The 26,321-nt window shown below is 61.3% G+C and overlaps 2 protein-coding genes across 4 annotated transcripts; both read left to right on the forward strand.

Moving 5' to 3' along the window:
• Window positions 1-2,283: 2,283 nt before the first annotated feature.
• Window positions 2,284-4,341, forward strand: HES5 (hes family bHLH transcription factor 5). 2 transcript variants are annotated; one of them, XM_055261581.2, is made up of 3 exons: window positions 2,284-2,975; window positions 3,075-3,240; window positions 3,340-4,341. In XM_055261581.2, exons 1-3 carry the CDS (start codon window positions 2,922-2,924, stop codon window positions 3,615-3,617), a joined length of 498 nt encoding a protein of 165 aa, XP_055117556.1. In that variant the 5' UTR covers window positions 2,284-2,921; the 3' UTR covers window positions 3,618-4,341. The 2 variants fall into 2 exon arrangements, with proteins under 2 accessions (XP_055117556.1, XP_055117555.1); XM_055261580.2 differs by having other exon boundaries at window positions 3,075-4,341.
• A 2,778-nt stretch (window positions 4,342-7,119) lies between these two features.
• On the forward strand, window positions 7,120-25,783 carry PANK4 (pantothenate kinase 4 (inactive)). Of its 2 annotated transcripts, none has more exons than XM_055262577.2 (19): window positions 7,120-7,642; window positions 12,444-12,526; window positions 12,927-13,141; window positions 13,336-13,519; window positions 13,832-13,924; window positions 14,288-14,441; window positions 14,905-15,086; window positions 15,631-15,712; window positions 15,964-16,064; window positions 18,510-18,665; window positions 19,753-19,865; window positions 20,130-20,217; window positions 21,282-21,433; window positions 22,551-22,606; window positions 22,850-22,899; window positions 23,515-23,619; window positions 24,150-24,250; window positions 24,390-24,458; window positions 25,261-25,783. In XM_055262577.2, exons 1-19 carry the CDS (start codon window positions 7,495-7,497, stop codon window positions 25,472-25,474), a joined length of 2,346 nt encoding a protein of 781 aa, XP_055118552.1. In that variant the 5' UTR covers window positions 7,120-7,494; the 3' UTR covers window positions 25,475-25,783. The 2 variants fall into 2 exon arrangements, with proteins under 2 accessions (XP_055118552.1, XP_055118553.1); XM_055262578.2 differs by lacking the exon at window positions 7,120-7,642 and adding an exon at window positions 8,103-8,529.
• Window positions 25,784-26,321: the final 538 nt, after the last annotated feature.

The raw sequence follows: 26,321 nt of genomic DNA on the forward strand, positions 1-26,321 counted from the left end.
ACAGCGCTTCTGTGTAGCAGAGCCTGCCAGCCTGGAGTAGCCTCCAGCCCTCCCTCCTCCAGCCCCCTCCGTAGCCCACCGTGGATGGTGTGAGCCGGGAGCCTAGTGAGTTTCCCACACTTTGGCCCCATTCACAGTGTTAAACGGCCCACAAAGGCCAGGCGTGTGCCTCGGAGGCCGCCAGAGCTGCCATCTGGCCCGAACTCAGGGAGGGAACCAGCCTTTCATCCGGCCAGGATTCAACACCATTCATTTCATATTTCCCACAACTGAAAATTGGATCAAAGCTGCTCCAGTCCAGGGGGAGGGAGGAAGAGGCGGGAGGTGGCAGCCCCCACACAGCCCACCCACCACCCTCACCTCCGGCAGGCCGCCGTCCTGGCCCACTGCGGGTGGGCGGGCCGTGGGGGTGGGGAGGTTGGACCACATCTCCCGGCGGCACGTGTCTCCTGTGGGCTGAGGAGCTGGCTCAGGGGAAGGGACCAGGACAGGACACAAGCCCCAGCCACCTGCCCCTCCAAAGCCTGCGGGAGCAGGGCCTGGCCTCGGTGCCACCCCCACATCTAGGCACAGGCCCTGTCCCCACTGCCAGCAGCCAGGTGGTCAGGGCACACGTGGCTCAGGTTCCGTTTCCTGCTGGCGGAGGTGGTGGCCAGGGCCTGCCTGGGCTGGGGCCGCCTGCCCATGCTCCTGCACCCCTAGCCCCTGGCTAAGCAACTCCTTGGTGTGGGCGCTAGACCAGCAGGGTATACGTCATGGGCACACGGGTGACTACCTCGTCCTGCCCTCTCCACCCCCAGTCCAACCCCAGGGAGCCCATAGCCAGGCAAGGGACATGCCACAATGTGACTGCCACAAGCATGAACCCCACTTCGGCTGCGAAATAGCTCCACTGAACACTACCAGATCCCCCGCGTAGCTGGGAGTCCACAGCCCATAGCCAGTGCCAGCCGCCATCAATGCCCAGAGCTGTGGGAGCCATGGCGTGAGCGCGTGGCCTGGACACCCCCACACAGATTGCCCTCCTGCATCCATCAAGGGCCAGAGTGTTGTGGTGGGACCCCACCTGCTCAGAGACGAGCCCCCAGCAGTCCCAGCCCCCAGTGTCACTGCCTCCCTCTGACAGCCTGGGGCATGAGTCCCCTTCAAGGGAGGTGTTGTGGGATTCCAGCAGGGGTACGAGGGTGAATAGGGGCTCCCTTCCTGCCACCTCCAAAGTCACCTGATGTTTCCGCCTGGGAGCCTCCCAGCCTAACTCTTCACAATGGCGTCCAGCTGGCCTGTGGGAGGGCCACCCTGCATTGGCTTGAAGTCCTGTCTTCCCCTGCTGTCCCAGCACTGTCCTGGCTGCCCCCTGGGCCATCCATCCTTGTGCTCAGGGCCTCCTGGAGCTAGGCCCACCAAGTGGGTCACTCAGAGCCGGGGGTCACTGCCAAGAGCCTCAGGGGAAGGCCCCTCATTGAAGCCTGCCAGCTGGCCAAGGAACCCCACTCCTGGATTCAAACTCTGCCTAACCAGCCCTGATGCCAGCCCCAGCTCTGGGGGCTAAGGCCCTTCCGCTAGGACCCGGCAGGGTCCCAACCTGTCCCTAGGAGTCAGCTCAAGCCCAGAATGCTCTCCTAGTCTCTGCTGCAGAGCATCAGAGGAACTGTGACCACAGGCTAGGGGGTGGGGGTCTCCCAAGGGACCCTCCCCTAAGGACCCAGGGTGGGATTCATTGCCCTAAAGTGGCTGCGGGCGCTCAGCTCAGTTGGCCAGGTACTGGGGTTATTAGCTCATCCCGTGGACCAGTGGGGGGGGGGGGCTAGGGCTGGCATGGCCTCTGATCCTCAAGTCTGCCACCTGGCACCCACTCCCTACCCACTGGCAAAATGCCGGAGGAAAGCAAGCCCTACAAGTGCCCTGGCTGCCAGAGAGACTACGTGGAGCTGTGGCATGCATAAACAGTGGCCACAGCTAGCATGCCAAGAGCCGAGGCCTCCCGAGCTGCGTGGACACTGTAGTCAGATCCCTGGCCAGATACAGGTGGGGAGAGGCCCCTGAGGGACACCTGCCAGCTCGTGGAGCAGCCCCAGTGCTGCTGTGGCTTACAGTGCTCCCGGGAGGACAGTGTGCAGGAAGCTGGGAGAGCTGCCGGGTGTCGGGCTCCACGTGGAGCACGGGCCCCAGCTTCCTGGAGCTGCCCCGAGCCCAGCCGGGAAGGCACAAGGCCCATTTTCTAGGTCTGGAGAAGTCAGGAGTCCCAGGTGACAGTCAGGGGGCTTGTAATATAGGCACGTAGGGCTGATCCTAAGAGCGTGGCCCCCTCTGTCCCCCTCCCTTGGAGGGGCAGCAGGTTGCAGTCAGAGAAGGTGCCCATCCCCCAGGAAGCCGTGGCACTTGTTCATTCTACAGCTTTTCTCTTTATCTCTGCCTACCGCCTCTGCCAGCCAGCAGTGGGGAGCCGCTGGGGAGGCAGGGGAGGGGAGCGGAGGGGAGGGCGGGGGAGGGGGCCCTCCTTCCTGCCCCCCTCCCCGCTTGGCGGCCTGGGAAAAGGCAGCATATTGAGGCGCGGGGCTCCCGGCATCAGGCCCCGGGATGCTAATGAGGGCGAGCGCGTTCCCACAGCCCGGACATTGTGCCGCGCGGCCCACCTGCTCCTCGGGGAGCGCCCATTGTGCCCGCGCCAATTCACAGGCAATTTAGCGTGCGCTAATGGGCCGGCGCCTTTGTGCGGCCAGCGCGGCCATTGGCCGCGGAGTGTGGGAACGGCCGCGGCACCCGGACTCCAGGCGCCAGGCCGCCGCCCGCGCCTATATAGGGCGTCGGCGCGCGGGGCCGGTGTCCGCGCCAGCCCGGGACGCGCTTGGCCCTGCCCGCGCCCGCTCGCTTCGTCTCGCCCGGCCTCCCCGCGTCGCCTCCTCGCCTGTTCCGCTGCAGGCATGGCCCCCAGCACCGTGGCCGTGGAGCTACTCAGCCCCAAAGAGAAAAACAGAGTAAGTACCAGGCTTGCCCGGCGCGCTGCCCCCGCGTCGTCCGGTCCTCGGGGGTCCCCGCGCCGTGCCAGGCCACCCTGACGCCCCCTCCTCCCGCAGCTGCGGAAGCCGGTGGTGGAGAAGATGCGCCGCGACCGCATCAACAGCAGCATCGAGCAGCTGAAGCTGCTGCTGGAGCAGGAGTTCGCGCGGCACCAGCCCAACTCCAAGCTGGAGAAGGCCGACATCCTGGAGATGGCTGTCAGCTACCTGAAGCACAGCAAAGGTGAGTGCGCCCGGGCCCCCCGCGCCCGGATTTCCCACCGCGCCCCGGCTCCCCCGCGCCCCGCCGCCCGCTCACCGCCGCCGCCGCGTCTCCCCGCAGCCTTCGTCGCCGCCGCCGGCCCCAAGAGCCTGCACCAGGACTACAGCGAAGGCTACTCGTGGTGCCTGCAGGAGGCCGTGCAGTTCCTGACGCTCCACGCCGCCAGCGACACGCAGATGAAGCTGCTGTACCACTTCCAGCGGCCCCCGGCCGCGCCCGCCGCGCCCGCCAAGGAGCCCAAGGCGCCGGGCGTCGCGCCCCCGCCCGCGCTCTCCGCCAAGGCCACCGCCGCCGCCGCCGCGCACCAGCCCGCCTGCGGCCTCTGGCGGCCCTGGTGACCCGGCGGGACCTGCGGGCGCGCGGCCCGAGGACCAGAGGGCGAGCTTGCTCTTCTCGCCTGTAGGGAAGCGCCTTCCCGCAGTCGTCCGCCCGGGGCTTGGACGCGCCCTTCTCCGGAAGGCTCCGGCCCCAAGCTGGCCGGCCCGCAGGAGCCCCATTCTCAGAGAATGTGTGGGCAGAGTCCCTGCCGCTTTAGGACAATCAGGGCCCATCTTCTGCCAAGTGTCTGACCCCATGGGGTTGTTCTGTGTTTGCATTTAAGCAAGTGACTTCTGGGAAGTCCCCGGCCGCCCGGGGTTCTATGATATTTGTAGTGCCGGGGTTCGCACACTGGTGCCCCCAGCCTGTAGAGGACTTTCTTCAGGGCCCGTAGCTGCTGGGCGCACTCCTGGCAGGCGGGCTGTGCCGCGGGCACATTTGCCTTTTGTGAAGGCCGAACTCGAGCTGTATCCTCATAGGAAACGGTGATCACCCCGGACGGGGGTCCCGGACCCTACGGGCCATGGCCAAAAGGCTCTAAGTGTGCCTGGTGGTCTGGCTGGGGCTCACGGTGGGCTGTCTGGGGAGGGTGGGTGCCTCCACTATGATCCTTAAAGGATTCCTCGGTGCGGGTGGATGAGTGTGGGCACGACTTTGTACTCAGAAATTGAACTCTCAGTCACGTGGAAGCCACAGGACTGCTCTGAAGCCGCTAATAAAATCTGACTGTTCAGCCCCCCGCCACGGTCTGTCTTCTGCTGTGCCTCACACCTGTTCTTGCAGCCACGGAGCCGGTCTGCAGGGATGAAGGGGAATGGGCAGGGCCGTGGTAGCAGTTAAGCAGGGAGGGACCCCTGCCAGTGGCCCCCCTGGACCCAGGAAAAAGGGTGGGGTCCTTGCTCCGGAAGAACAGCGGGAGGGAGGGAGGGATGGAGGGAAAGCAGGTGAGGGGCAGGGGCAGGGGGAGGTGGGCTGGAGGGGTGGACATGGTCAGAGCCCTGGGTCTCCCCCCCAGGCCTTTCACTAGTTTCCGGAAGGTAGGGGTGGGGCAATGTGACAGCGCAGGACCTTAGGCTGTGTCCACTGAGAGGCAACCCAGGACCACAGCCCACAGTAGACCTTTCGCTACAGCCAAAGGGGCTTGGCCGCGGGCCAAACAGGAGAAAACATTTGCCCCGAGTTGCTGCTGCTCTCCCATGGCCTGCAGCGCCAGTCCTGGCATGGGTTCCGGGGACACCTGCCTGCTGGCCACCGTGCCAGGGCAGGATCTGGCAGTCCTGGCAGGAGCCTGCGCGGGGCCATCCCTTGCCTCAAAAAGGGCATGTATTTTTAGGCAGGCCACAGGGTGTTGGCTGAGTCTGCAAGAACTGAGGCCTACGGCTCCCAGGGACCAGCTCCGAAAGGGCAAAATCCATCCAGCAAGGATTGGGCTGGAATGGGCCGCATTCCCACCCCCGCTGAATGGCAGCCCCAGGTGTGGGCCTGTGGGCAGCAAGCCACCCAGGCGCCGAGGCAAGAGACCAAGGACACGAGCTGTTCCAGTATAATAAAATGTAAAACAAGAATAGTCATACCAGGTATAGATCTTAGATATGATTATATATGAATATCATTAATCATTAGTTGGTAGTAATTACTCTTTATCCCGATATTATAATAATCCCCGCTCTATAATCATAACCTAGGAAAAACCAGGCCATACAGAGATAGGAGCTGAGGGGACATAGTGAGGTGTGACCAGAAGACAGGAGTGCGAGCCTTCTGTTATGCCTGGACAGGGCCACCAGAGGGCTCCTTGGTCTAGCGGTGACGCCAGCATCTGGGAAGATGCCCGTTGCCAGGTGGACCGCGGTCTAGCGGTAGCAAAAGGTGTCAAGGAACAATACCCGCTACTTAGCATACCGGGAAAGGGAGTCTCCTTTTCCCTGGGGGAGTTTAGAGAAGACTCTGCTCCTCCACCTCTTGTGGAGGGCCTGACACCAGTCAGGCTTTCCCGCAGTTATCCGGAGGCCTAACCGTCTCCCTGTGATGCTGTGCTTTGGTGGTCACGCTCCTAGTCCACCTTCATGTTCCATCCTGTACACCTGGCTCTGCCTTCTAGATAGCAGTAGTAAATTAGTGAAAGTACTAATAGTCTCTGATATGTAGAAATAATGGCGTAAGCTATCTTTCTCTTTGTCTTCTCTCTCTCTCTGCCTCGGCTGCCAGGCAGGGAAGGGCCCCCTGTCCAGTGGACACGTGACCCACGTGACCTTACCTATCATTGGAGAAGACTCACATTCTTTACCCTGCCCCTTTTGCTTTGTGTACAATAAATAACAGTGCAGCCAGACATCCGGGGCCACTACTGGTCTCTGCACATTGGTGGTGGTGGTCCCCCGGGCCCAGCTGCCTTTTCTTTTATCTCTTTGTCTTGTGTCTTTATTTCTACACTCTCTCATCGCCGCACACAGGGAGAGACCCACTGACCCTGTGGGGCTGGTCCCTACATGGGCCTGCCCTGCCTTCTCCTTCCTGCTCAGCCCCTCTCACTCCACTCAGCCTTCAGCCCCTTTCTGGCTACTCCACAGGCAATGTCTAGACAGGGTTCCCCCACCAGGCCAACCCAGTGCCTGCCAGTGGCCTCCTGAGGTCCCTACCGAGCCCCCAGGTATGGTGGGCAGAGCACAGGGAGGGCTGCCATTCGCCTGCATGTTTCCTGCATGTTCAGTGGGCACACAGGGGGTCGCCCCTCATGGAGGGCACCTCCTGCCAGGCTGGTCATGGCACACCATGTTGCCAGGGGTCTGAGCTGCCAGAGGTCTAAGCCGCCTGGGGTGTGCTCCACTCTTCCACCCAGGCCTCCCCGGGGTAAGCTCCCCCTCCAGAGCCCCACACCCACCACCTTGGAAGACACAGGCAAGGATGCCTCCTCCCTGAAGCCTTGCACCGCGCACACATGCATTATCCCTGGAGTTTGCGCTGCCCCACAGGCCTGTGCTCCCAGGAGCCCTGCCAGGCAGCTGGTGGCATTCTCCACGTGCAGACAGAGGCTGAGGGCCAGAGACGTGCAGTAATGACCCCGGGTTACCCGGGAGGGGCTGATCCGTCTGCTTCCAACACTGGGCTCTTTCCCAAGGCGCCCAGAGCCTCTGGAGAAGATGCATCTCTTCATGCCAACAGGGCTTCCCAGCCACTCACCCTGGAACCCTGGCCTGCCCCACTTATACTCCTGTCCTGGCTCCAGCTGCTTCCGAGGCTTGTTCCTGCAGCCTCCCAGGCACCTGTCTTGCCCGCGGGCAGCCTGCCTGGCTTCCCCCGACCACAGCACTTTCCACGGATCGCCATTACAGCACACATCTTCCCCACCCGCAGGTGCATGCCCGGCTGGGGCTCCTCCCAGGCGGGGCAGGGTTCCCCACTCCTCCGGTTTGCATGGGACTTTTAACATTGAAAGTCCCACGCCCCTGGGAAGCCAGGATTGAGTCACCCTAGCAAAGACCGCATCACATTCGCCCTGGCGTGCAGGGCCAAGCTTATAGCAGGCACTCGCTGAAGGACAGGGCTCTCTGACAGTCTGCAGACCCACGTGCCCCCTTAGAAGCAGGTGGGCCGCCTCTGTGGCCTCCCTCAGCAGGGCTCAGAGCGCTTGAGTTAAGCCTGTGGACAGCGCGGTAAAAGAACATCAGTCCAGATGTTCTGTGCTGATGCGCGACCTCTGGAGGATAACCGCCCGCCCGCCCGCAGCCCCGGGCCTGTCGGCCCCCTGCCCAGCACTGGCCCCAGCCCCCCCGTATAGGCCGAGACCTCAGAGGCCGGGGGTGGGGGAGGGAAGGGGCGGGGCCGGCGCCTCATTAACATAATCTATGCGAGGGGGCGTTTGGCAGTCAAATATATGCGCATATATCTCCATGGCTGATGAGCTGGCCGGGCATTTTCAAAATGGCGGAGCGTGGAGCGAGCGGCAGCGGGAGCAGCGGGGACAGTCTGGACAAGAGCATCACGCTGCCCCCCGACGAGATCTTCCGCAACCTGGAGAACGCCAAGCGCTTCGCCATCGACATAGGTAGCCGCAGGCCGGGCGCCGGGCGCGGGCTGCGGGGGCGGGCGGGGCGCCGGCGGTGGACCGGCGAGCGGGGGCGGCGGGAAGGACGAAGGGCGGGGGCGCGGGCCTCGCGCACAGCCTCACGGGCCTTGTAGTCCGCGGGCCCGCGCACAGCCTCATGGGCCTTGTAGTCCGCAGGGGCGCCGATACGCGGGCTCGGGGCGACGGCCGGACTACAGCTACCGGCAGGCGCCGCAGGGACCAGAGCGGGGCCTGCCGGGCCTGGTAGTTCGCGCGGCCGTCGTGGGAGGCTGGGGGCCGGGGTCCAGCGTTACCCGCCGCGAGGTGGGAGGGTCGGCGGCCAGCCCGGCCCTGGAGCAGGCGGAATTTTATGTCTTCGGCCGCATCGGCAACTGGGAGCCCCGGCTCCGCCGCTTGGCTGGTGGCTGGCCTGAGATTTGGGGTCCTTAGTTCTCGTCGAGACGAGGACGAGCTCGGCGGGAAGCCCTTGACAGAGTGGCCCCGAAAAGGCCGCGCGTTCCCGAGGCCTGGCCAGCTGTCGCCCGCGGGCCGGACAGTCCGTGCACAGGCCCCGCTCTCTGGAGAGTGGACGCCGGGCGTGAATTCAGGCGGCCGTGGACGTGGGACCTGGGAACTTGTGCCTCTGGTTTAAAAGCCACCCGTGGCTTCCGTGGCCTCTAAGGCGGCCTGCACTTCTGCCCTGGCCTCTCCAGGGTCCGCTGCAGACCCTTCTGCCTGATGGCTGTGCTCTCAGTAATGACGGCGGGCCAGGCTCTGTTCTAGACCCTTTTCCCACGCTCCTGACTCCCGGACACCTCCCAGCTACCCCTAGAGGAGAAACGCGAATTACTTCCTTTTCGCAGATGAGGATACTAAGGCCCAGAAAGGTGAACTAATTTGCCCAGGGTCATCGGGCTAGAAAGTGGCAGAACCAGGATTTGAACCAGCCACTCCCTGCTCTCCTACTCTGCCCATGTTTCAGGCATGAGGGCTTCCTGGGGGCAGGCAGCTTCACCAGGAGAAACCCCCTTTGAATGGCCGCTGCGGTTTCGCCTACCTCTCTCTCTTAGCACTCATCTCGGCTGTAGGCTGAGTCTGCTTGTGTGTGAATCCCACAAGAGCAGCGATGTGTCTTGTAGCCCCAGCCCCCAAAAGGATGCCCGACCTGTCTTGTAGCCCCAGCCCCCAAAAGGATGCCCAGTGAATACTGGGATGAATGGGCCTGCCGCTGACTGCTTCCCACCTCCCTGGAAAAGTTGGGACTCAGAGAGACCCAGGCCATTTCCTCTGAGCTGTGTGTTCCTGGTGCATCTGACATGTTTGCTGCTGTGGTGTTCTCGGGGTTGTTGGTGTCACCATCTCTCTGAGATGCCCAGCCAGGGAAGGGTGTCCTCTAGGGAATTGGGGGGGCGATGAGAATGGAAGCAGCTGTAGGTCCTGGCTCCCACCTTGCAGTGAGCTTATGAGAGGCAATGCTTCTTAGGGGGTGTGGCCTGGTGCCAAGTATGAGGACGTGTGAGTAGCATCTTTAGGGACCTCTGATAGGACTTGGGACTGACTGGTTATTGCGCTGCAGGTGCTGAGCTTGCAGCCCTAGCCTAGGGGATTGTCTACCGCAGGCCTTGCCAGAGGCTCCCCAGCCATGCTCCCCAGCCTTCTGAGACCTTCAGGCCCGGTAAAGCGTGTGCTCTGCAAGGTTCTGCTGCCCTTACACTGGGGGATTCTGTTACTGGCAACAAGTCGGGACTAAATGTGTCTGAAATGCAATTGCAATTGACCTGCATAAGTCACTTAGGGAATGGCCAGGAGAACAGGGTTCACCGTGGATGTTCTGTGTGGCCCCGAGAGGCCAGTGAAGCCGCAGAGCTGGGGCTGTCTAGGAAGGGCTGTCACAGCCCTGGAGGGCCCTGGAGCACCAGCCTGTTCTCCAGGCTGAGCCCAGGGGGTTTCTTGGTAGAAGGACACTCTAAGAGGTCTGTTTAGTGCTGGTATTTATTTCCCCTCTTCAAAGTTTCTCCCTGCATCTGGGTCCTGTGTCTCTGGTTCTTAAGAGGACCTGTTGACTGATACTGAGAGAAGACCTTTTGTTTGTTACTCCTGACCAAGCTGCTGGGAGGCCACGGCTCAGGGTGGGGTGTCTTCAACCCAGGAACCCTCAAAGCCAAAGTGCTTGTCAACAGTATTGTTTAAAAGCAGGCTTCTCCCATTTCCTCTTCCCTTGCCCACGTCTCTGGATCCAGGAAAGCTCACCTGCCCTGTGTTTTGGCAAGCTGTTTTCCTCTCGATGGGACGCTGATGTCTGCTGAGCAGGTTCACCTCTTTGAAAGCAGCAGCGACGTTGTATTTCTCAAAACATACTGCAGCTTTGATCTGATTTTAGGTTTCTGCGGGCTGTGGGGAGGGTTCCTCAGAGGCATGTGAGACAGGAAGGGGCCACGGGGCCATGGTGTCTGCTGGGCTGTCCTGCCCTCCATTGGTGCCCAAAGAGGAAACACAGGACCAGAGAGAATGGCAGAGGGGTTGGGGCCTGTGGGACAGGGAGAACTAGAAGGCCATGGCTCAGGTGTGAAGAGCACAGGTGACCAAACCTCTGGGAAGCCCCCTTCCCCCACCAGCTGTTGGCCTCAGGGCGGAGCGTGGGCAGCCTGGAGAGCCGCCAGGGGGCACTCCTGTCACTGCCTTGCCAAGCGCGGTTTGCTGTGATTCCAAGGGGACCCTGAGCACCCACAGGTGGTTCCCTCTGCTCTAACAGATCTCCCTGCTGTGCGTGCCCCTCGCGCCTCAGGCCCGGTTTTGTCCCCCTGGGCGTGGGGAGTAGGAAGACAGAACACTGGCCTTGCTGGGCTTCTCCATGCAGGGGTCTCGGGGAGGGAGGATGCGTATCTTGCAGAAACCAACCCACCCCCACCGCTGTCCCAACCCCAGTACATCCTGTTTGGGCGTGTATTTAACACAAAGAACCCAGGTCCTGAAATTGGCTTTCTGTGACCTGAGAGTTTGTTTATAGTGACTTTTGATGAGTCTCTTAAAATTGATCTTCATCCTCTTGCATCATCTGTCGTTTTAGAAAACGATTTATTTACTGAGGTAAGTCAACAACGTGGTGCATTTTAGTGAGACTCTCTGGGCCTGGCCAGGATTGGGGGCAGGGGAAGGGATAAGGAGGCTTAAAGCCGCGGGCCAGGGGATCATATTGAGCCTGTGACGCGTCCACTAGACTGTACACCGGCCGTCGGGGAGTGTGCCCTCACCACCAGGCAGGCAGTGCCACGGGACGGCTGTTGCGGGGCCTGGACACTGTGGGTTTTGTTACATGAACAGCATTGGCTGTTTCCGTGGTGTTTCCAAATCTATTTACTGACTTGACTGTTCTCAGACATCCTTATAGTATTTTGTCAAAAAACAATAATTTGAAAATAACTTTAGCCTCCTTACTCTCATGATGTGGGATTTTTGCCTCTTTTTGTCAGGCCCTGTAAGAAATGCACTCCGTTAAGTCACTATAGCACCGCGCAGTGCACTCCGTTAAGTCACTATAGCACCGCGCAGTGCACTCCGTTAAGTCACTATAGCACCGCGCAGTGCACTCCGTTGAGTCACTATAGCACCATACGGTGCACTCAGTTAAGTCACTGTAGCACCATATGGTGCACTCCATTAAGTCACTGTAGCACCATACCGTGCACTCTGTTAAGTCACTATGGCACCGTACAGTGCACTCTGTTGAGTCACTATAGCACCATACGGTGCACTCCGTTAAGTCACTATAGCACCATACCGTGCACTCCGTTAAGTCACTATGGCACCATACGGTGCACTCCGTTAAGTCACTGTGGCACCATACCGTGCACTCCGTGAAGTCACTATAGCACCATACGGTGCACTCTGTTACGTCACTATAGCACCGTGCAGTGCACTTAAAGTCACACATTTTGTTTCTTTTTCTATTTGTCATTCGTGGAGCTTCAAATCTATGAATACAACTGTAGCCTCAACAATGTCCGTTTTTTGTTTGTTTTTTTTTAACTTAAAAGAATTTGTCCTTGAAAAGGCCTTCTCCAGGAATCTTTTCACCTTTCCCTGAAACCTGGTTCAGGTACATAGAGCCCCTTCCATTTCCTGATATTTATTCAACCTTTGATCACAGGCAGCATCCTGGAAGCCACAGGGCTTCTCGAGAACATCAGACTTTGGCCTGTGGGGAAAGAGACTTTGGTGGCCTCTGACTTCTGGCTACTTTTGGGGCTGGGCTGCATTTTCTGCCCGGAGCCTCTCAAGAATAGGCAGCGGCACTGTTTGCCTCTCCAGGGCAGGGGAGCTGCTCAGGCCCCGTTACCGCCCTGGGCTGTGAGAAGAGCCTCCTTTGTGAGCAGGGACGGTGGAGGGTGTACTTCTTAAAACGAAAACAGCCTGGATTTGTCAGCTTATCGCTTTGGGTCATTAGCAAGATCACTTGAAACTGAATTTTCTTAAAGCAGTGAGGTTAACCAAGGTCACCCAAAGCGAGACAGCTCTCCCTTTCCTCTGCAGGACTTGGTGCCAAGGGGAAGCGGGACCTCTTGAGCTCAGTTTGGTCAGGGGGCTGAGGAGGAGCAGAATTTGAAAAGGAAAAGTGTAGATTTGATTGTTTGTTCTCCTGTCCTCTCTTTTGTGTCCACAGGGTTTTTAAGTTCCAGTAGCCCCAAACCCCTCATCCACAGAGATTTTAGTCTCCAGGACACCCAGAGAGTGTGGGGGATGGACCCCCAGGCCCCGCTGTGTCCTGGTCCTGAATCCTGCCCGGTTTGTGTCTCCCCTGCAGGCGGGTCATTAACCAAGCTGGCCTACTATTCAACGGTACAGCACAAAGTCGCCAAGGTGCGGTCTTTCGACCACTCCGGAAAGGTGAGCCTGCGCTGTGGCCACCCGGGGCAGGGCAGCCGCTTCTCTGTCATCTTGGTCCTGGCACTTGTCTCTCAGTCATCCCTCTGCTGCTGCAGACCTCAACTTCAATGTCTTGGGAGTTTCTAGCAGGGACAGCCTCCCCTGCCTTCCGCCGTGTCCCTTCAAGACCCTTTGCAGGAACCTGTGCCTGCCCGTGCTCCCCCGGGGGAGGCTTCCACTCCTGCTGGGGGGCCCTGACGTCGCCACGGTCCTGGGCTCCTCCCTTTTGCCCAGGATTCTGCCTCAGAGCCCCGCCTGGTTGAAGGCTGGCACGAACGGCCAGCTCCGCTAGGGCAGGGTGTGCACAGCCCAGCCCGGCACGGTGCCCCACACACATGCGGCCTCCCTTACTGTTTTCCAGGACACAGAACATGATCATGAGCCGCCCTATGAGATTTCAGTTCAAGAAGAGATCACTGCTCGACTGCACTTCATTAAGTTCGAGAATACCTACATCGAAGCCTGCCTGGACTTCATCAAAGACCATCTCGTCAACACAGAGACCAAGGTCATCCAGGCGACCGGGGGCGGGGCCTACAAGTTCAAGGACCTCATCGAAGAGAAGCTGCGGCTGAAGTGAGTGGGGACCTCCAGGGTGAGAAAGGAACATGTGTCTGCCCCCGAGTCCCTGGGTGTCCCAGAGCCGCGTCCCTGGTGCTCGTGTGTCAGATCGCACGTGGGGCATGGCTGCCCCTTCGGACCAGGCAGGCTTGCATGGTCGCGCCTGTCTGTGGCCCAGACTCTTTAAGGGGTTGGCACTTCCTTTTCAGAGTGGACAAGGAGGACGTGATGACGTGCCTGATTAAGGGGTGCAACTTCGTGCTCAAGAACATCCCCCATGAGGCCTTCGTGTACCAGAAGGATTCCGAGCCTGAGTTCCGGTTCCAGACCAACCACCCCCACATTTTCCCCTATCTTCTTGTCAATATCGGCTCTGGAGTCTCCATCGTGAAGGTAAGACCCGGCTTCATAAATGAATGAGTGGCTGGTTTAGCCATAGTTTGTTAAGCCCTCGCTGTGTGCAGGAGCCGGGGCTGGGCACGTGAACGGGGCCCATTGGGCGGGGGGCGGGGGGGCGAGGCCGTGAGCTCAGAGCTGCTGTGGGAGGGGCATCAGCGCCCCCAGGCTTGGCCGTGAGAGTCCTCCCACTGGCGGTTCCGGGGGTGGGGGCGGGGCTTGCCCCAGCGCAGCACACGGGGCGGGGGTCGGGGGAGCCTGTGTGGCTGAGGGCCCACTGAGCACGCACCTACCCTGGCTCCGCTGCAGGTGGAGACGGAGGACAGGTTCGAGTGGGTCGGCGGCAGCTCCATTGGAGGCGGCACCTTCTGGGGACTCGGAGCTCTGCTCACCAAAACTAAGGTACGCGGCAGCTGCCAGAGGCCCTCCAGGGTCTGCGGAGATGTCCGCTTCCTGTCTCCCGAAGGCCTGCGGCTGGGAGGTGCAAAAGCTGCTTCCGGGCCTCCCTCCTGACTCGTGTCAGTGGGTCTCTGGCCTCTGTGGCTTCGCTCTTTGCGCCATGAAGGATGGGTGTCCCAGCAGCCAGAGCTTCTCCTGGCTGGGTGGCCCAAGGGTCCCACTTGCCGCCTCCTGTCTTTGGTCCCACACGATGAGGGCCCATTCACCCCTGCCCGCGCATGCCTCCTGCCCTGGGCTTGGTTTCTGGGGTTGTGGGGATTCCAGCAGCTCCTGGCACTTCACCCACCCCCTCACCGTGTCCTGCAGAAGTTTGACGAGCTCCTGCACCTGGCCTCGAGGGGCCAGCACAGCAACGTGGACATGCTGGTGCGGGACGTCTACGGCGGCGCCCACCAGACGCTGGGGCTGAGCGGGAACCTCATCGCCAGCAGCTTCGGGAAGTCGGCCACCGCCGACCAAGGTGCCCTCCCCGGCCTCCGCCGCCAGAGAGCAGGGTGGTGGGGACACTTGGGGTCTCGCGGACAGGAGCTTCCCCTACCATTGCTTTCCCACACCCGCTCCCTGGAGAGTCAGGGTCTTGGGTGTCAGCCCTGTAACCTCTTCCTGCCGAGTTGCTGCAGCGCAGGCCCAGTGCTCAGAACGTCGGCAAATGAAAGCCACGGTCTTGGTTTTGGAAGAAAAAACAGTTTCCTGAGTTAGGAAAAGCGGTTTGGGTTTTTTCCGCCTTGAAAACAAAGCCTAATCCGTCCAGGAATGATTCACACATCACACGCAGCCTCCCGCGCTTGGGCCCCAGTTCCCCCACTCAGCTCTCTCTCCCCCTCCCCTCCCACTCAGCACTCTCTCCCCCTCCCCTGCTGCTCACTCTCACGTCGTGCACTTGCTGTGCTTGGAGATGAGTGCCTTTTCCTTCCCTTCCTCAGAGTTCTCCAAAGAAGACATGGCCAAGAGCCTGCTGCACATGATCAGCAACGACATTGGGCAGCTGGCCTGCCTCCACGCGCGGCTGCACAGCCTGGACCGCGTGTACTTTGGAGGCTTCTTTATCCGGGGCCACCCCGTGACCATGCGCACCATCACCTATAGCATCAACTTCTTCTCCAAGGTAATGGACGCGCCGCCCTCCCCAGCCTCTAACGCGGACCCCCAGGATCTTCACAATCAGTCGTGCTGGTCAGACACCGCAGCACCCCCAGGGAGGCCTGGAGGGTGGGGGCCAAGAAGCCCAGCACCCCTCTCTTCTGGCTGATTCTGGGCAGCCTACATTTTGTGGCACTGTGGCCACCTGAGTCTGAGCACATCACCAGTGATGAGCATTCTAGAGAGCTCCAGGCGGGCCTGGAATCTGCGCTGGGGTCAGGGTGCCCCTGCCCCGACAGAGGCGCAGCCACCCACATGCCTGATGCAGAGACTACTTGTGGGCCAAGGACTCGCTGCATGGGAGAAGCTATCACCCTTAGCTTTCTTCAAACAGCAGCCCGCCCTCTGGCGCCAGGCGCGATTCCACTGGCAAGTATGCCGTGGGTGCCGTGGCGCCTCTTCGAGGGTTTGGGCTGCGCAGTGCAAGGCCCGCGCACGTTGAGCTGGTTTGTGGAGACACCGGGTGTTGTGTGGGGCCGACAGCAGCACGTGTGCTTTGGCCACGGCAGGGGGAAGTGCAGGCGCTGTTTCTGAGGCACGAAGGCTACCTGGGAGCCATCGGAGCGTTCCTGAAAGGAGCCGAGCAGGACAGTGAGTTGCGGTGCTGGCGCCCCTGAGCAGCGTGGGGTCTCAGCTGTGGCCTGGGCCTGTGCTCCAGGCCAGGGCGGCCCAGGGTGGAGGTGGGGTGGGGAGCATGAGTCCTCAGAAAGTGACAGCAGCCGGCATGTCTAACATTTTAACGATTTAGTTAATAAGCAATTTTATACCCTTTCCTCCTCCACTCTCCTGCTTTTGAATCAAGGGCAAGGTTAACACAAGTGACCTGGCTTCTTGCTTTCCAGATCCTAACCAGTACAGCTGGGGAGAGAACTATGCAGGCAGCTCCGGGCTGATGAGCACATCACCCGAGCTCGGCCCGGCACAGCGGGCGCGGAGTGGCACCGTGAGTAGTGGGCTCTGGCCGCCGCGGGCCCCAAGGGAGCAGCCTGTGCCACACTCACCTCCCCTGTCCCTGAGAGAAGCCTATTGTGGCTGTCCCGGCTGAAAGGCGCCTCTGCCCATGGCGAATCCTCCCATGGACCTGGGGTATAACCAGGGGCAAGAGAAGGACACTGTGGCTTGCTTTCCTGTCTCCCTCATTGGGTGCTTTCGTGTTTTGGAAACATTCAGCAGGAATTATGGAATCTGTGTGATCTGGCCTTCTTGTTTGCAGAGAGATTGCTAAAGTTCAGGGGTGACGGGGGCTTCTCCCCACCCCAGAAGGCCCGTCTACTTTGGAGTTGAAACTCGAAACGGCAGGAGCCACCCAGGGCCCTGCCTAGGACTGCGCACTCTGCCGCGCACTCTGGCTGATGGTCTGTTGGTTACAGTCCGCTCTCCTCGAGGTGTCCCAGCTCATTCCTTGGATCCCCAGTGGGTTTGCCCTGGCCTGAGCTGGGTGACACTGGCAGGCTAGGAGATGCACCCCATGTCTGCCGAGTTGGAGCTGCTCCGGAAGGGTCCCCCGCCAGGACCTGCGTCAGCCACACGGGATGCCCCCAGCACAGCCCCACGTGGCAGGAACCGCCCCGTGTCACAGGCTGTCAGGGTCCTTGACCGTGCCCCCTGGGGGGCTCCTTCCTTCTGTAGCTGTGAGCAGTTAACCTGAGGTCACGCACAGAGCTAGTCGGACCCCTCAGGACAGGCCTCTGGCGTTGTTGGCAGGAAGTTGCTTGTCATTTGTAGACATGGGGCTCAGCGTCAGTATTTCAAGACCACGTCTTGTGGAGTTCTGGCTTCTGAAGAGGGCGCCTCCCTTTTGTGTGGGTCCTGCAGTTCACACCAGGCCACGGCTCCGCACGGATGCACCACACTGGCCGCAGCCCTGGACTGCCTTTCCCACCGCCCACACTAGGCGGGGGAGTAGGGGCAAGGCTCTGGGGGCCTGGCAGAGCCCCAGGCTCTCAGCTTTTGCCCTGGTGTTGGGCAGAGGGGCTTGGTGTCTTCCAGCCTCAGTTTCTGATTTGCCAAGTGTGCATAATTTGCCAAATGGACTGTAACCTGGAGTGACTGCGTGGGCGGCCACAGTGCTTCGGGGGCCCCATTCAGGAGGCACTTGTTACCTATTTGGTACCCCACCAGTGGCACAGCCCTGCCAGGCAGGAGGAGCCCCCACCTTACTGAGGATCAAACTGACATGCAGAGAGATGGAGTCATTTATTTGAGTTTATATGGTCCAAAAAAGTCAAAGAGAAGATTTGAACCCGTTTGTCAGGATAGAAGGCGCCTGTGACCTGGCAAGGCAGCACCAGGTGATCCCGGCCGTGGCCTGTGGTAGTTAACATGGGGCTCCTGCCGCCTTCTGCACTGGCTTTGAGAAGTCACTGGCTTTTTCCACGTGGAGCTTCTGCCCGGCTTGGGCTTCCCACCTGGAAGGCGTCCCCTTTGCTGTGGAGCTCCTTGCCTGGAGGTCCCTGCCCACCTGCAGGCTGCTTCTCTAGCCCCAGGAGTTGCTGGCAGGGGTGCCCCAGTGGAGAAGGGCAGAGGGCCGGCATGTGACCTGTGGGGTAGCCACCGGGGGGTGGGAAGAGGCGGCCAGCTACACAGTTCCCCTCATAGCCCCTCTGGTCCCAGAGCAGCGGCTGCTGTGGTGAGCGTGCAGAGAGCCGAGTACTGGTGTGTGCGTCGGCTCAGCTCAGTTCAGTTCCTCCTGGCATAAGGTAGAAAGAGCCAGCAGGGCCTGTGAGCGTGCCTTTGCTGGGCGCAGGTGGCCCCGGGGTGCCCTGGGTGCATAGTGGCCTGGCCTTGCCATAGCCCTTCACGGACACAACATGCTGGGAGGCCCGGCAGCCATGGAGGAAGAAGGGTGCATGTGGGGCGTGGGGGCTGCCTGCCTGGCACAGGGTGGAACACTGCCCAGTGCTTAGTGAGGACAGAACCCCAAATCTCTGTGTGCAGACACGGCCACCTGGAGGACCAGAGGTGGGAACAGTGTGACTGCAGGGGTGACGGGAGGAGGTGAAACTGTAGGGGTGACAGGGAGGGGTGACTGCAGGGAGGTGGTGATGCGGGAGGGAGTTACTATAGGGATGGTGGGGGAGGGGTGATGGGAGGGTGACTGCAGCAGTGACTGGGGAGGTGTGGCTGCAGCGGGGAGGTGATGGGGGCAAGAGGCGTGTGGTGGGAGCAGACGCAACCCCAGTGTCAAACCAGGGGGTAAGTCAAGGTATCCGGCTCAGGCCGCTGGGCAGCTGAGGGGGCCCAGTGGGGGTCTTGTCTATGGCCCAGAGATGTGGCGGAAGAAGGCAGTACATCTCCCTTCTTAGAGAGAGAGTGGAAGCTTTTGAGCATGGCTTAGGTCGTTCTGAACCATGGTGACCTTTCTACCCTGCCACTGCCCGTCTTCCAGTTTGACTTGCTGGAAATGGACCGACTAGAGAGGCCGCTGGTTAACCTGCCACTCCTCCTGGACCCGCCCTCCTACGTGCCTGACACGGTGGACCTCACCGATGACGCTCTGGCCCGAAAATACTGGCTCACCTGCTTCGAGGAGGCCCTGGACGGGGTGAGGGCTCCGGGTGCTGTCTTGACGATTCTGAGGCCGCGGCCGGGTTAACCTTCCAAGGCTCCGGGGGCAAAGCCAAGGTGGTGAAGGGGGACAGGCCAGTGTTTTCCAGAAACCCCTCGATCTGCATCCGAGTGTGAGAGGGTTGATTTCTGTTTCTCAGGCAAAAATACCGCTCTTGGTCACTTGGTGGGTCAGTGAGGACGTGACGTCTTTGAGGCACGTTTCTTCTAAGGGCAGCTGATGCTTTTGCTAGCTAGTACATTTCTTCAGAAAGCAATTTAGTAGACTTTTCTGCTCTTTTGAGGTGTGACTGAGGTGCGGGAGGCATTGTGGGACCCTGACTCCGAGGGTGGGGTGAGGCTCAGCCCCAGCAAGCTCCCGGCGAGGCCACCTTGGGGCTCCTGCGTCCCACCTCCTCCAAGGCCGGGCTGGTTCTGTGGAGCAAATGCCAGGCCCTGGGCCGCGCTGCCCCTCAGGAGCTCAGCTCGGGGCCAGGAAGCCCCGGTAGCAACATGTGCTCTTCATGAAGCCCACAGAGAGGCCGGGTCGTGCCAGGGTTTGTCCTGAGGGAGGAGCCCCAGCCCTGCCCAGGACCCAGATTGAGCTCTGAGTGTCCAGAGCCCCTTGTCCCCAGCACAGGATGGGGGCTCGAGTCTGAGGACATGGGTCTCAGCCTCGGGTTTCCTGGGTGGTGAGGGACCAAGGTCACTCCTGCTCCTGCCTCCCAGGGCAGCTGGGAGGGGCGAATGGCAAAGGGAAGCCTCGGGTTACCGTGAACTGTCACCGTCAGCCTTTCCTGTTCCAGTAGAAGCTGCTTTGACCACAGCCCAGGCAGCCCCCACCCTGCCCCGAGCCCCCCCACAGCAGGCCCTGACCCTGCCCTGGGAAGCCCCCCATAACTAGCCCCCACCCTGCCCCAAACAGCCCCCGACAGCCGGCTCCCACCCTGCACCGGGCCTCCTACAGCCGCCCCAACCCCTGCCCTGGGCCGCCCCCCACGGCCAGCCCCACTGCTGTCACATGTGGGGACTTCCCAAACAGCAGGGCCAGCGCTTGGCTGACTCCCTCCTTCTGTCGCTGGCAGGTAGTGAAGCGCGCAGTGGCGAGCCAGCCAGACTCTGTGGATGCAGCCGAGAGGGCGGAGAAGTTCCGGCAGAAATACTGGAACAAGCTTCAGACCCTGAGGCAGCAGCCCTTGTAAGTGCCCAGCACCCTGGTGCGTGGCCGCCTCTTCCATCCAGAGGGCCCCTGCACCCCTGAGAAAGTGCCGTGATGTTGGCATTCGGACCCCAGCTCGCTGGGGGTGGGTGTGGGCCCCAGTGGCACAGTCCCCTTGGGCCCCACCTCAAGCGGCGTTTGCACTGCCGGGCTCCCGAGGATGTCCATGGAACAGCCGAGGATGACAGACGGGCAGGTGTTCGGCCTGCCCTGCTCAGCGCCCTCCGCCGTGTCTGTCCCCAGCGCCTATGGGACCCTGACTGTGCGCAGCCTGCTGGACACCAGGGAGCACTGTCTGAACGAGTTCAACTTCCCGGATCCCTACTCCAAAGTAAGTGCAGCGTACCCTGGCCTTCTGCTCGCTCCTGTCCCCGTCCCGCTGGCACCGCGCGTCCTGTCTCTGTCCTGCTGGCTCCGCACATCCTGTCTCTGTCCCGCTGGCTCGGGGCATCCTGTGCTGTCTGAGGCCATGCAGGTTTGGTGGCAGCCCCAGCTCCAGCCCTGGCATCACAATAGCCAGGGCCTCTGTTGGCAGCATCTGCTGAGGAGCTGTGTTACCCCCACAGATTCTGGGGCCACTTAGGGGTGGGGACTGGCTGTGACTAGAGAAGAAGGGTGTGAACCCCAGTTTGGATGTGTTCCTGAGAGACACAGGCTGCCTGCCTGCAGGAGCCAAGGGCCTCCCAGCTTCTGCGAGGGTGGATGGTGGTTGGGGACTGCTTTCCCCTCATGGGGAGGGGCTGGATCCCTGGACCACCCTTGCTCCCTCCTAGGAGGCTGGACAGTGACCAGAGGCCTCCTATCCCGGCAACGTGCAGGGCCGTGGGAGCCCTCTGAGGTGGGCCTTTCCGGGCGTCCATTTTGCTTCCCCAAGTCTGGCAGCCAGAGCCCTCCTTGGCCCCTTCTGCCAGGAGGCAGTGGGCAGCAGTGGAGGCGTGGACTCCTCCCACCTCTCCTGGGAAGGGCCAGCGCCATGCCTCCCTCCCTCACACACCCAGCCTTGTGACAGGGGAAGTCTGGGTGTCAAGGGTTTTGAGGCCAGGGCTGTGGGTACCTGTGGGGGCCGTGTCCTCCACCCTTGTCCCTCTCTTCACCCACTGCTCAGTCACATGGGGGCTGAAGCCGTCCTGGGCCTCGTCTTCAGTGCCCCGTGCAGCTGCGCGCTGGCCACTGTCCCGGAGCCAATAGGCTTGTGCCTGGTGGGGTCCCGGTTGGGCCTGAGTCTTCGATCCTGAGGGGTGTGGTGTGGAACGGGCTGGGCCTGGCAGGTGTCCAGGTGTCCGGGGTGGTCTCTGCTGAGGGCTTGTAGAGACGCAGCCTGGCGGAAAGCCAGGAGCAGCCCTGTGGGCTGAGGCCGCGTCTCCACTCAGGCCCGGCATCTGGCACTGTCCACAGGTGAAGCAGCGGGAGAATGGCGTGGCGCTGAGGTGCTTCCCTGGGGTCGTGCGCTCCCTGGACGCGCTGGGCTGGGAGGAGCGGCAGCTGGCGCTGGTGAAAGGCCTCCTGGCAGGGAATGTCTTCGACTGGGGGGCCAAAGCCGTGTCTGAGTAGGTGTCTGCAGGCTCGGGGCAGGCTCTGCAGCCTGTGGGTCCCTGTCCTGCCCCAGGCTTGCGTTCAAGGAGGTGGAGTGGGTCCCTTGGGGGTCATGTGGCACTTGGTGGCTTGGTGGCTCGGGGCTTTGGGGCCCAGGGAGTGCACATGGCAGCAGCCCCAGGGGCTGCGCAGGGCCTGGCGCCCTTGTCTGTCCCCTCAGACTCTGAGGAGGCCCCTTCCTTAAGCACAGGTGCGAAGGAGGCCTAGGGGTGTGGATTTGAAAATCCGGGCTGGCATTTTTTATTGTCAGAATCCAAATTCATGTTTCCTATGTGTGGTAGGAATTAAGCATTTCAGATGTGATGATCAAAGGCTGCTTTGCAAAGGAGTCCCCTAGACTGGCCTGTGGAACACGCAGGTGTCTAAAGCACATGGCGCCCTCTCCTGGGGCTCTGAATCTTGAAAATGAACCACCCCCACCATAATTTAGCTTCACTCCCAAAGAAGCTGCTTCCAGTCTCTGGGCCTTCCCAGGCGGCTGCACCACCTCTCGTGGTCCCTGCTTTTTTTCATATGGGGCTGGAGAGAAATGCCTGGGTTCCTGGCCCTCCCTGGGTCCCACTCGTCTCTCCAGACATACACGAGAACGCCGCCTCCAACCAGGGCTGCCCCTCTGGGACACAGGCCCCTCCCGCAGCCTGTCAGGAGCGTTGGAGGAGGGTCCTGACCCATAGGATTGGCCTTGTGGCTGGGGCTCCCCACACCGCCTGCATGGGTGCCAAGCACAGGGACCATACTGCGGCTGTCAGTCACCGACAGGCTTCCCTGGCCCCGTGGCTCCGAGTCCACCTTGAGAAACAGCCTGTGCAATCTCAGACCTTTGCTTGGTGGCCCCCTGAGCCTTCTGCTGATCACAGCCTGTCAAGAACGCTATATCTGTTCTGTCTGGAAGTGATTTAGGGTCTTCACATTGAGCAGCTGCCCCTGTCCCGCCTGGGAGGGATTTGGGGTCTTCACGTTGAGCAGCTGCCTCTGTCCCGCCTGGGAGGGATTTGGGGTCTTCGCGTTGAGCGCTGTGGCTGAAGGTTTTTGTTCTGTTGGCTTAATTTTTTTTTCTCCTCCTCCATGCAGTGTCCTTGAATCCGACCCCTACTTTGGGTTTGAAGAAGCAAAGAGGAAGTTACAAGGTACGGATGGCCAAGTAACCTGGGGCCTTGCCTTGTGCTGGGGCCATGCCTGGGCGTTCTCTGCAACAGCGAATGCAGTCGCGGTCAGGGTCCAGGCACCTCCCCTGCTCAAGGCTCTGTCAGCTGGGCTTGGGGGGCGGGGAGAACTTGCTTCCTGGAGAGATGAACACCTGAAGACACCATCTCCCTGACCCCTGACCTGGAGCACTGGGCTAATTGTGTGTCCCCCTCTCTCTCTCTCAGAAAGACCCTGGCTTGTGGATTCCTACAGCGAGTGGCTTCAGAGATTAAAGGTATGTGGAGGGGGCTCCCGCCTCTGCTGCTGGGGACACAGTGGGGCCCAGGGGGGGTGGTCACTGGAGGGAGGTAGGCATGGGCTGCCGCGGGTGGCCCTCACCTACTGTTGGAGTCTCACCGTCCTGTGAGCCAAGGGTCTCAGCATCCCCTGCTGCACACTTGCCCTCCTGTCGTGACTACTTCTTAGGTCACCTGCTCTAGGCACAAAGCCTTGCCAGAAGAGACAGGCACTGGCCCCTGCAGGCCAATCCGTCCCTGGCGCCTCTGGGGTCCTAAAGTCCCAGTCTCAGCCCCTGCAGCCCGGCCCAATCTCGGCACCTCTGGGGCCCTGAAGCCCCTGGTCTCAGCCCCTGCAGGGCAGCCCATCCCTGGCACCTCTGGGGCCCTGAAGCCCCTGGTCTCGGCCCCTGCAGGGCAGCCCATCCCTGGTACCTCCGGGGCCCTGAAGCCCCTGGTCTCAGCCCCTGCAGGACAGCCCATCTCTGGCACCTCCGGGGCCCTGAAGCCCCCAGTCTCGGCCCCTGCAGGGCAGCGCGACGGGCGGCAGGGGTGGGGTCTGACTCGCTTGGATGCGCCTGTTCCCAACTGAACGTCCTGGTTTTGTCTTACAGGGACCCCCTCATAAATGTGCCTTAATTTTCGCAGATAACAGTGGAATAGACATCATTTTGGGAGTCTTCCCCTTTGTCAGGGAGCTACTCCTTAGAGGGACAGAGGTGAGTGGTGAGGTGGTGGGTGGGGCCCTTCCCCTGGGCTTCTCTGCTCTTGGTGGGGTTGGCGCCGCTGTGGGCCTCTGGCAGTGGTCGGGGCTCCTCCGGACGCAGCAGGTAGGTGCAGGCGGCAGCACAGGGGAGGCGGCCCAGAGCCCTCATCTGCTGGGGTGGAGGCTCCCAGCCCCCCTGGGCTCAGGCTGAGGGTCCATGTGCTGAAGCCCAGGGCTGACGCCAGGCTCCTGGAAGGGTGCTCACAGCAAGGAGGCTTTGGGGCTGTGACTTCATGCCGATCAGAGACAGGCAGGCCCCAAGGGCAGGCTCTAAACTCGGCTCTGCCCCTCGGCTCAGCCCCCTCCCAGGAGCCACAGAGTGGCAAGGTCAGGCGAGGTCCCTGCTCCTCAGCAGCAGGTGGCTGGCCAGGCCCGCTGGGCACAGCACCCTCACCCAGCCCAGCCACTCGAAGGCCGAGGTGCATGCAGGCACCTTGCTGGGCCGGCACAGGTTCCTAAAGAGCCTGGGCCCTCCTCCTGCAGGTCATCCTGGCATGCAACTCAGGCCCCGCTCTGAACGACGTGACCTACAGCGAGTCCCTCATCGTGGCAGAGCGCATCGCAGGCATGGACCCTGTCGTGCAGTGAGTTGGCGGGCAGTGCTGGGGGGGCCTTGATGGGGAGGGGCACCAGCTGGGCAAAGTGGGCCATGGGGATTGTCACTGAACTGGGAGCCCCCGGGGGGCCACCCTCCTGGGGGCACTGACCACCTTGTGTCTGCAGCTCCGCACTCCGGGAAGAGAGGCTGCTGCTGGTGCAGACGGGCTCCAGCTCCCCGTGCCTCGACCTCAGGTAACCCCTTACCCTGCACCTGCTCTCTCCCTCCTGGGCTTTGTGCCCTTTGTGCCGTGCACCTGCACCCAGGTGCATGCGGGACACCGACCTCAGGACTGCTCCTGCGGCCTCTCCTGACCCCAGGCCTGGATTGACCTCAGGAGGGGACAGATATGCCATCCCCGAAGGTGGCCTGGGGAGGGTGAATGGATTCAGGGTCTGAGGTGGCTACACATGGGCTGGGTTGGGGGACTTGGGGCAAGAGGGACCAATGTCCCTGTGGCCACTTAGCTGAGGCTGAGGGCGACCTGGGCAGCTGCCCAGTGTCTGTCACCTCCGTGTCCCACATAGATGCCAGGCTCTGCTTCTGTGGTTCTGGAGGTCGTTAGCCGATTGTATGCGGTGCTGTCTGTCCTCCTGATTACAGAGGAGGAAGGAACCCCTTAAATGAGCGGGTTCCGAGTGTTGGGGCTGCTGATCTGCTCTGCCTGGTGGGATTCTCCAGGGCTGGCTTCATCTGTGCCCCAGCCCCACTCTCACCAACAAGGAGGGCGTGAAAATGACAAGGAATCCATCCCTAGAGTTCGCGGGAGATCTAGGGCAGAGTTTCCAAGCTGCAGCTGCTCTGGCCCTGCGTGAGCTGCTGCTCTGAGGAGGCCCCGGGCTGAGGCATCTACCAGGCGGAGGCTGGGTTTGGAGGCCTCCACATCAGGGAATTGAGCGGGGGTGGGTTTCAGCCTTCACTTTGGTTGCTGCACTGTGTGGGAAGTGGGGTCTGGGGTCTGCTTGCCCAGTCTCACTGTCCTCTTCCTCCCCAAAGCCGCCTGGATAAGGGGCTGGCCGCACTGGTGCGGGAGCGTGGCGCGGACCTGGTGGTCATCGAGGGCATGGGCCGTGCTGTCCACACCAACTACCACGCGGCCCTGCGCTGCGAGAGCCTCAAGCTGGCCGTCATCAAGAACGCGTGGCTGGCCGAGCGGCTGGGCGGCCAGCTCTTCAGCGTCATCTTCAAGTACGAGGTCCCGGCCGAGTGAGGCACTGCGGCTGCCAGACTGTTCTGCTTGTCACTTGTCAGGAATGTGTTTTTACCACCACAGGGAAACTGCGTTCAAATCAACATATTTATATTGTACTACTGTGACACGGCACATACGCCCCAGCCCGCACAGATGCGTGTGATCGAGAGGCAAGACGCAGCTTTGTCCTGGGAGACATTCATATTGGAATCTATTTAACTGCTAAAGAACCTTTTATATATATATAGAGAGAGAGAGAGATCTATACAGGTATGTCTGACAGGACTCAGCGCCATGGGCACGCACCAAATAGAGTTTTTAAAAGAGGCTGGAGCCGTCTGCGCTGTTTTATTTTGGAACAGGGGCCCCTCCCGACTCCTCCCATCGGGGGAGCCCAGAGCTGGAGCCCTTCCCTGCGCTGCTTCTAGACCTCGTGGGCAACGAGCGCCAGCTACCCCGTGGACCCCCTGGCCCCGGGACCCCACGTCTCTCACTGCTCCCTCTGGGCCAGAAGAACCGACTCAGCCACCTCGTCCCTCCAGTGCTGTCCCCCTGCGCCTGCGGGATGTGTGGGTGCTGAGCAGCATTCCTGACTCGAAAGCCTGTGAAAGGAGCCCTCGGCATCGATCACCCTCAAGGGCTCTCAGGCAGCCAGGCGCTGACGTGGACCCTGCTAGGAACTGTGCGGACCACGTGGGTTTTGTTGCTATGGCCTTGGGACCAGTCTCCCCGGGGCCCTGTTCTGTGGCTAGGGTGGGCATGGCTGGGGGGAGCTGGCAGCAGGGAGGCCCGCTGGGCCTGGCCCCTGGGAGCTCCGAGGCGCCTGGGGGTCCTCCCCCTCAGCCCAGGTGTAGGATTGAGACCA

The sequence above is a fragment of the Symphalangus syndactylus genome, chromosome 22, assembly GCF_028878055.3.
Source record: "Symphalangus syndactylus isolate Jambi chromosome 22, NHGRI_mSymSyn1-v2.1_pri, whole genome shotgun sequence".
Classification (NCBI taxonomy): domain Eukaryota; kingdom Metazoa; phylum Chordata; class Mammalia; order Primates; family Hylobatidae; genus Symphalangus; species Symphalangus syndactylus.

What these genes read in the sequence shown, in the direction of transcription:
- HES5 (XM_055261580.2), top strand. Translation starts at nt 2,922, where the DNA reads ATGGCCCCCAGCACCGTGGCCGTGGAGCTACTCAGCCCCAAAGAGAAA. An exon ending in GCCCCAAAGAGAAAAACAGA is followed by an intron (nt 2,976 to 3,074) that starts GTAAGTACCAGG and finishes CTCCTCCCGCAG; the next exon opens with CTGCGGAAGCCGGTGGTGGA.
- PANK4 (XM_055262577.2), top strand. Translation starts at nt 7,495, where the DNA reads ATGAGCTGGCCGGGCATTTTCAAAATGGCGGAGCGTGGAGCGAGCGGC. An exon ending in TACTCCTTAGAGGGACAGAG is followed by an intron (nt 23,620 to 24,149) that starts GTGAGTGGTGAG and finishes CTCCTCCTGCAG; the next exon opens with GTCATCCTGGCATGCAACTC. An exon ending in TCCCCGTGCCTCGACCTCAG is followed by an intron (nt 24,459 to 25,260) that starts GTAACCCCTTAC and finishes TCCTCCCCAAAG; the next exon opens with CCGCCTGGATAAGGGGCTGG.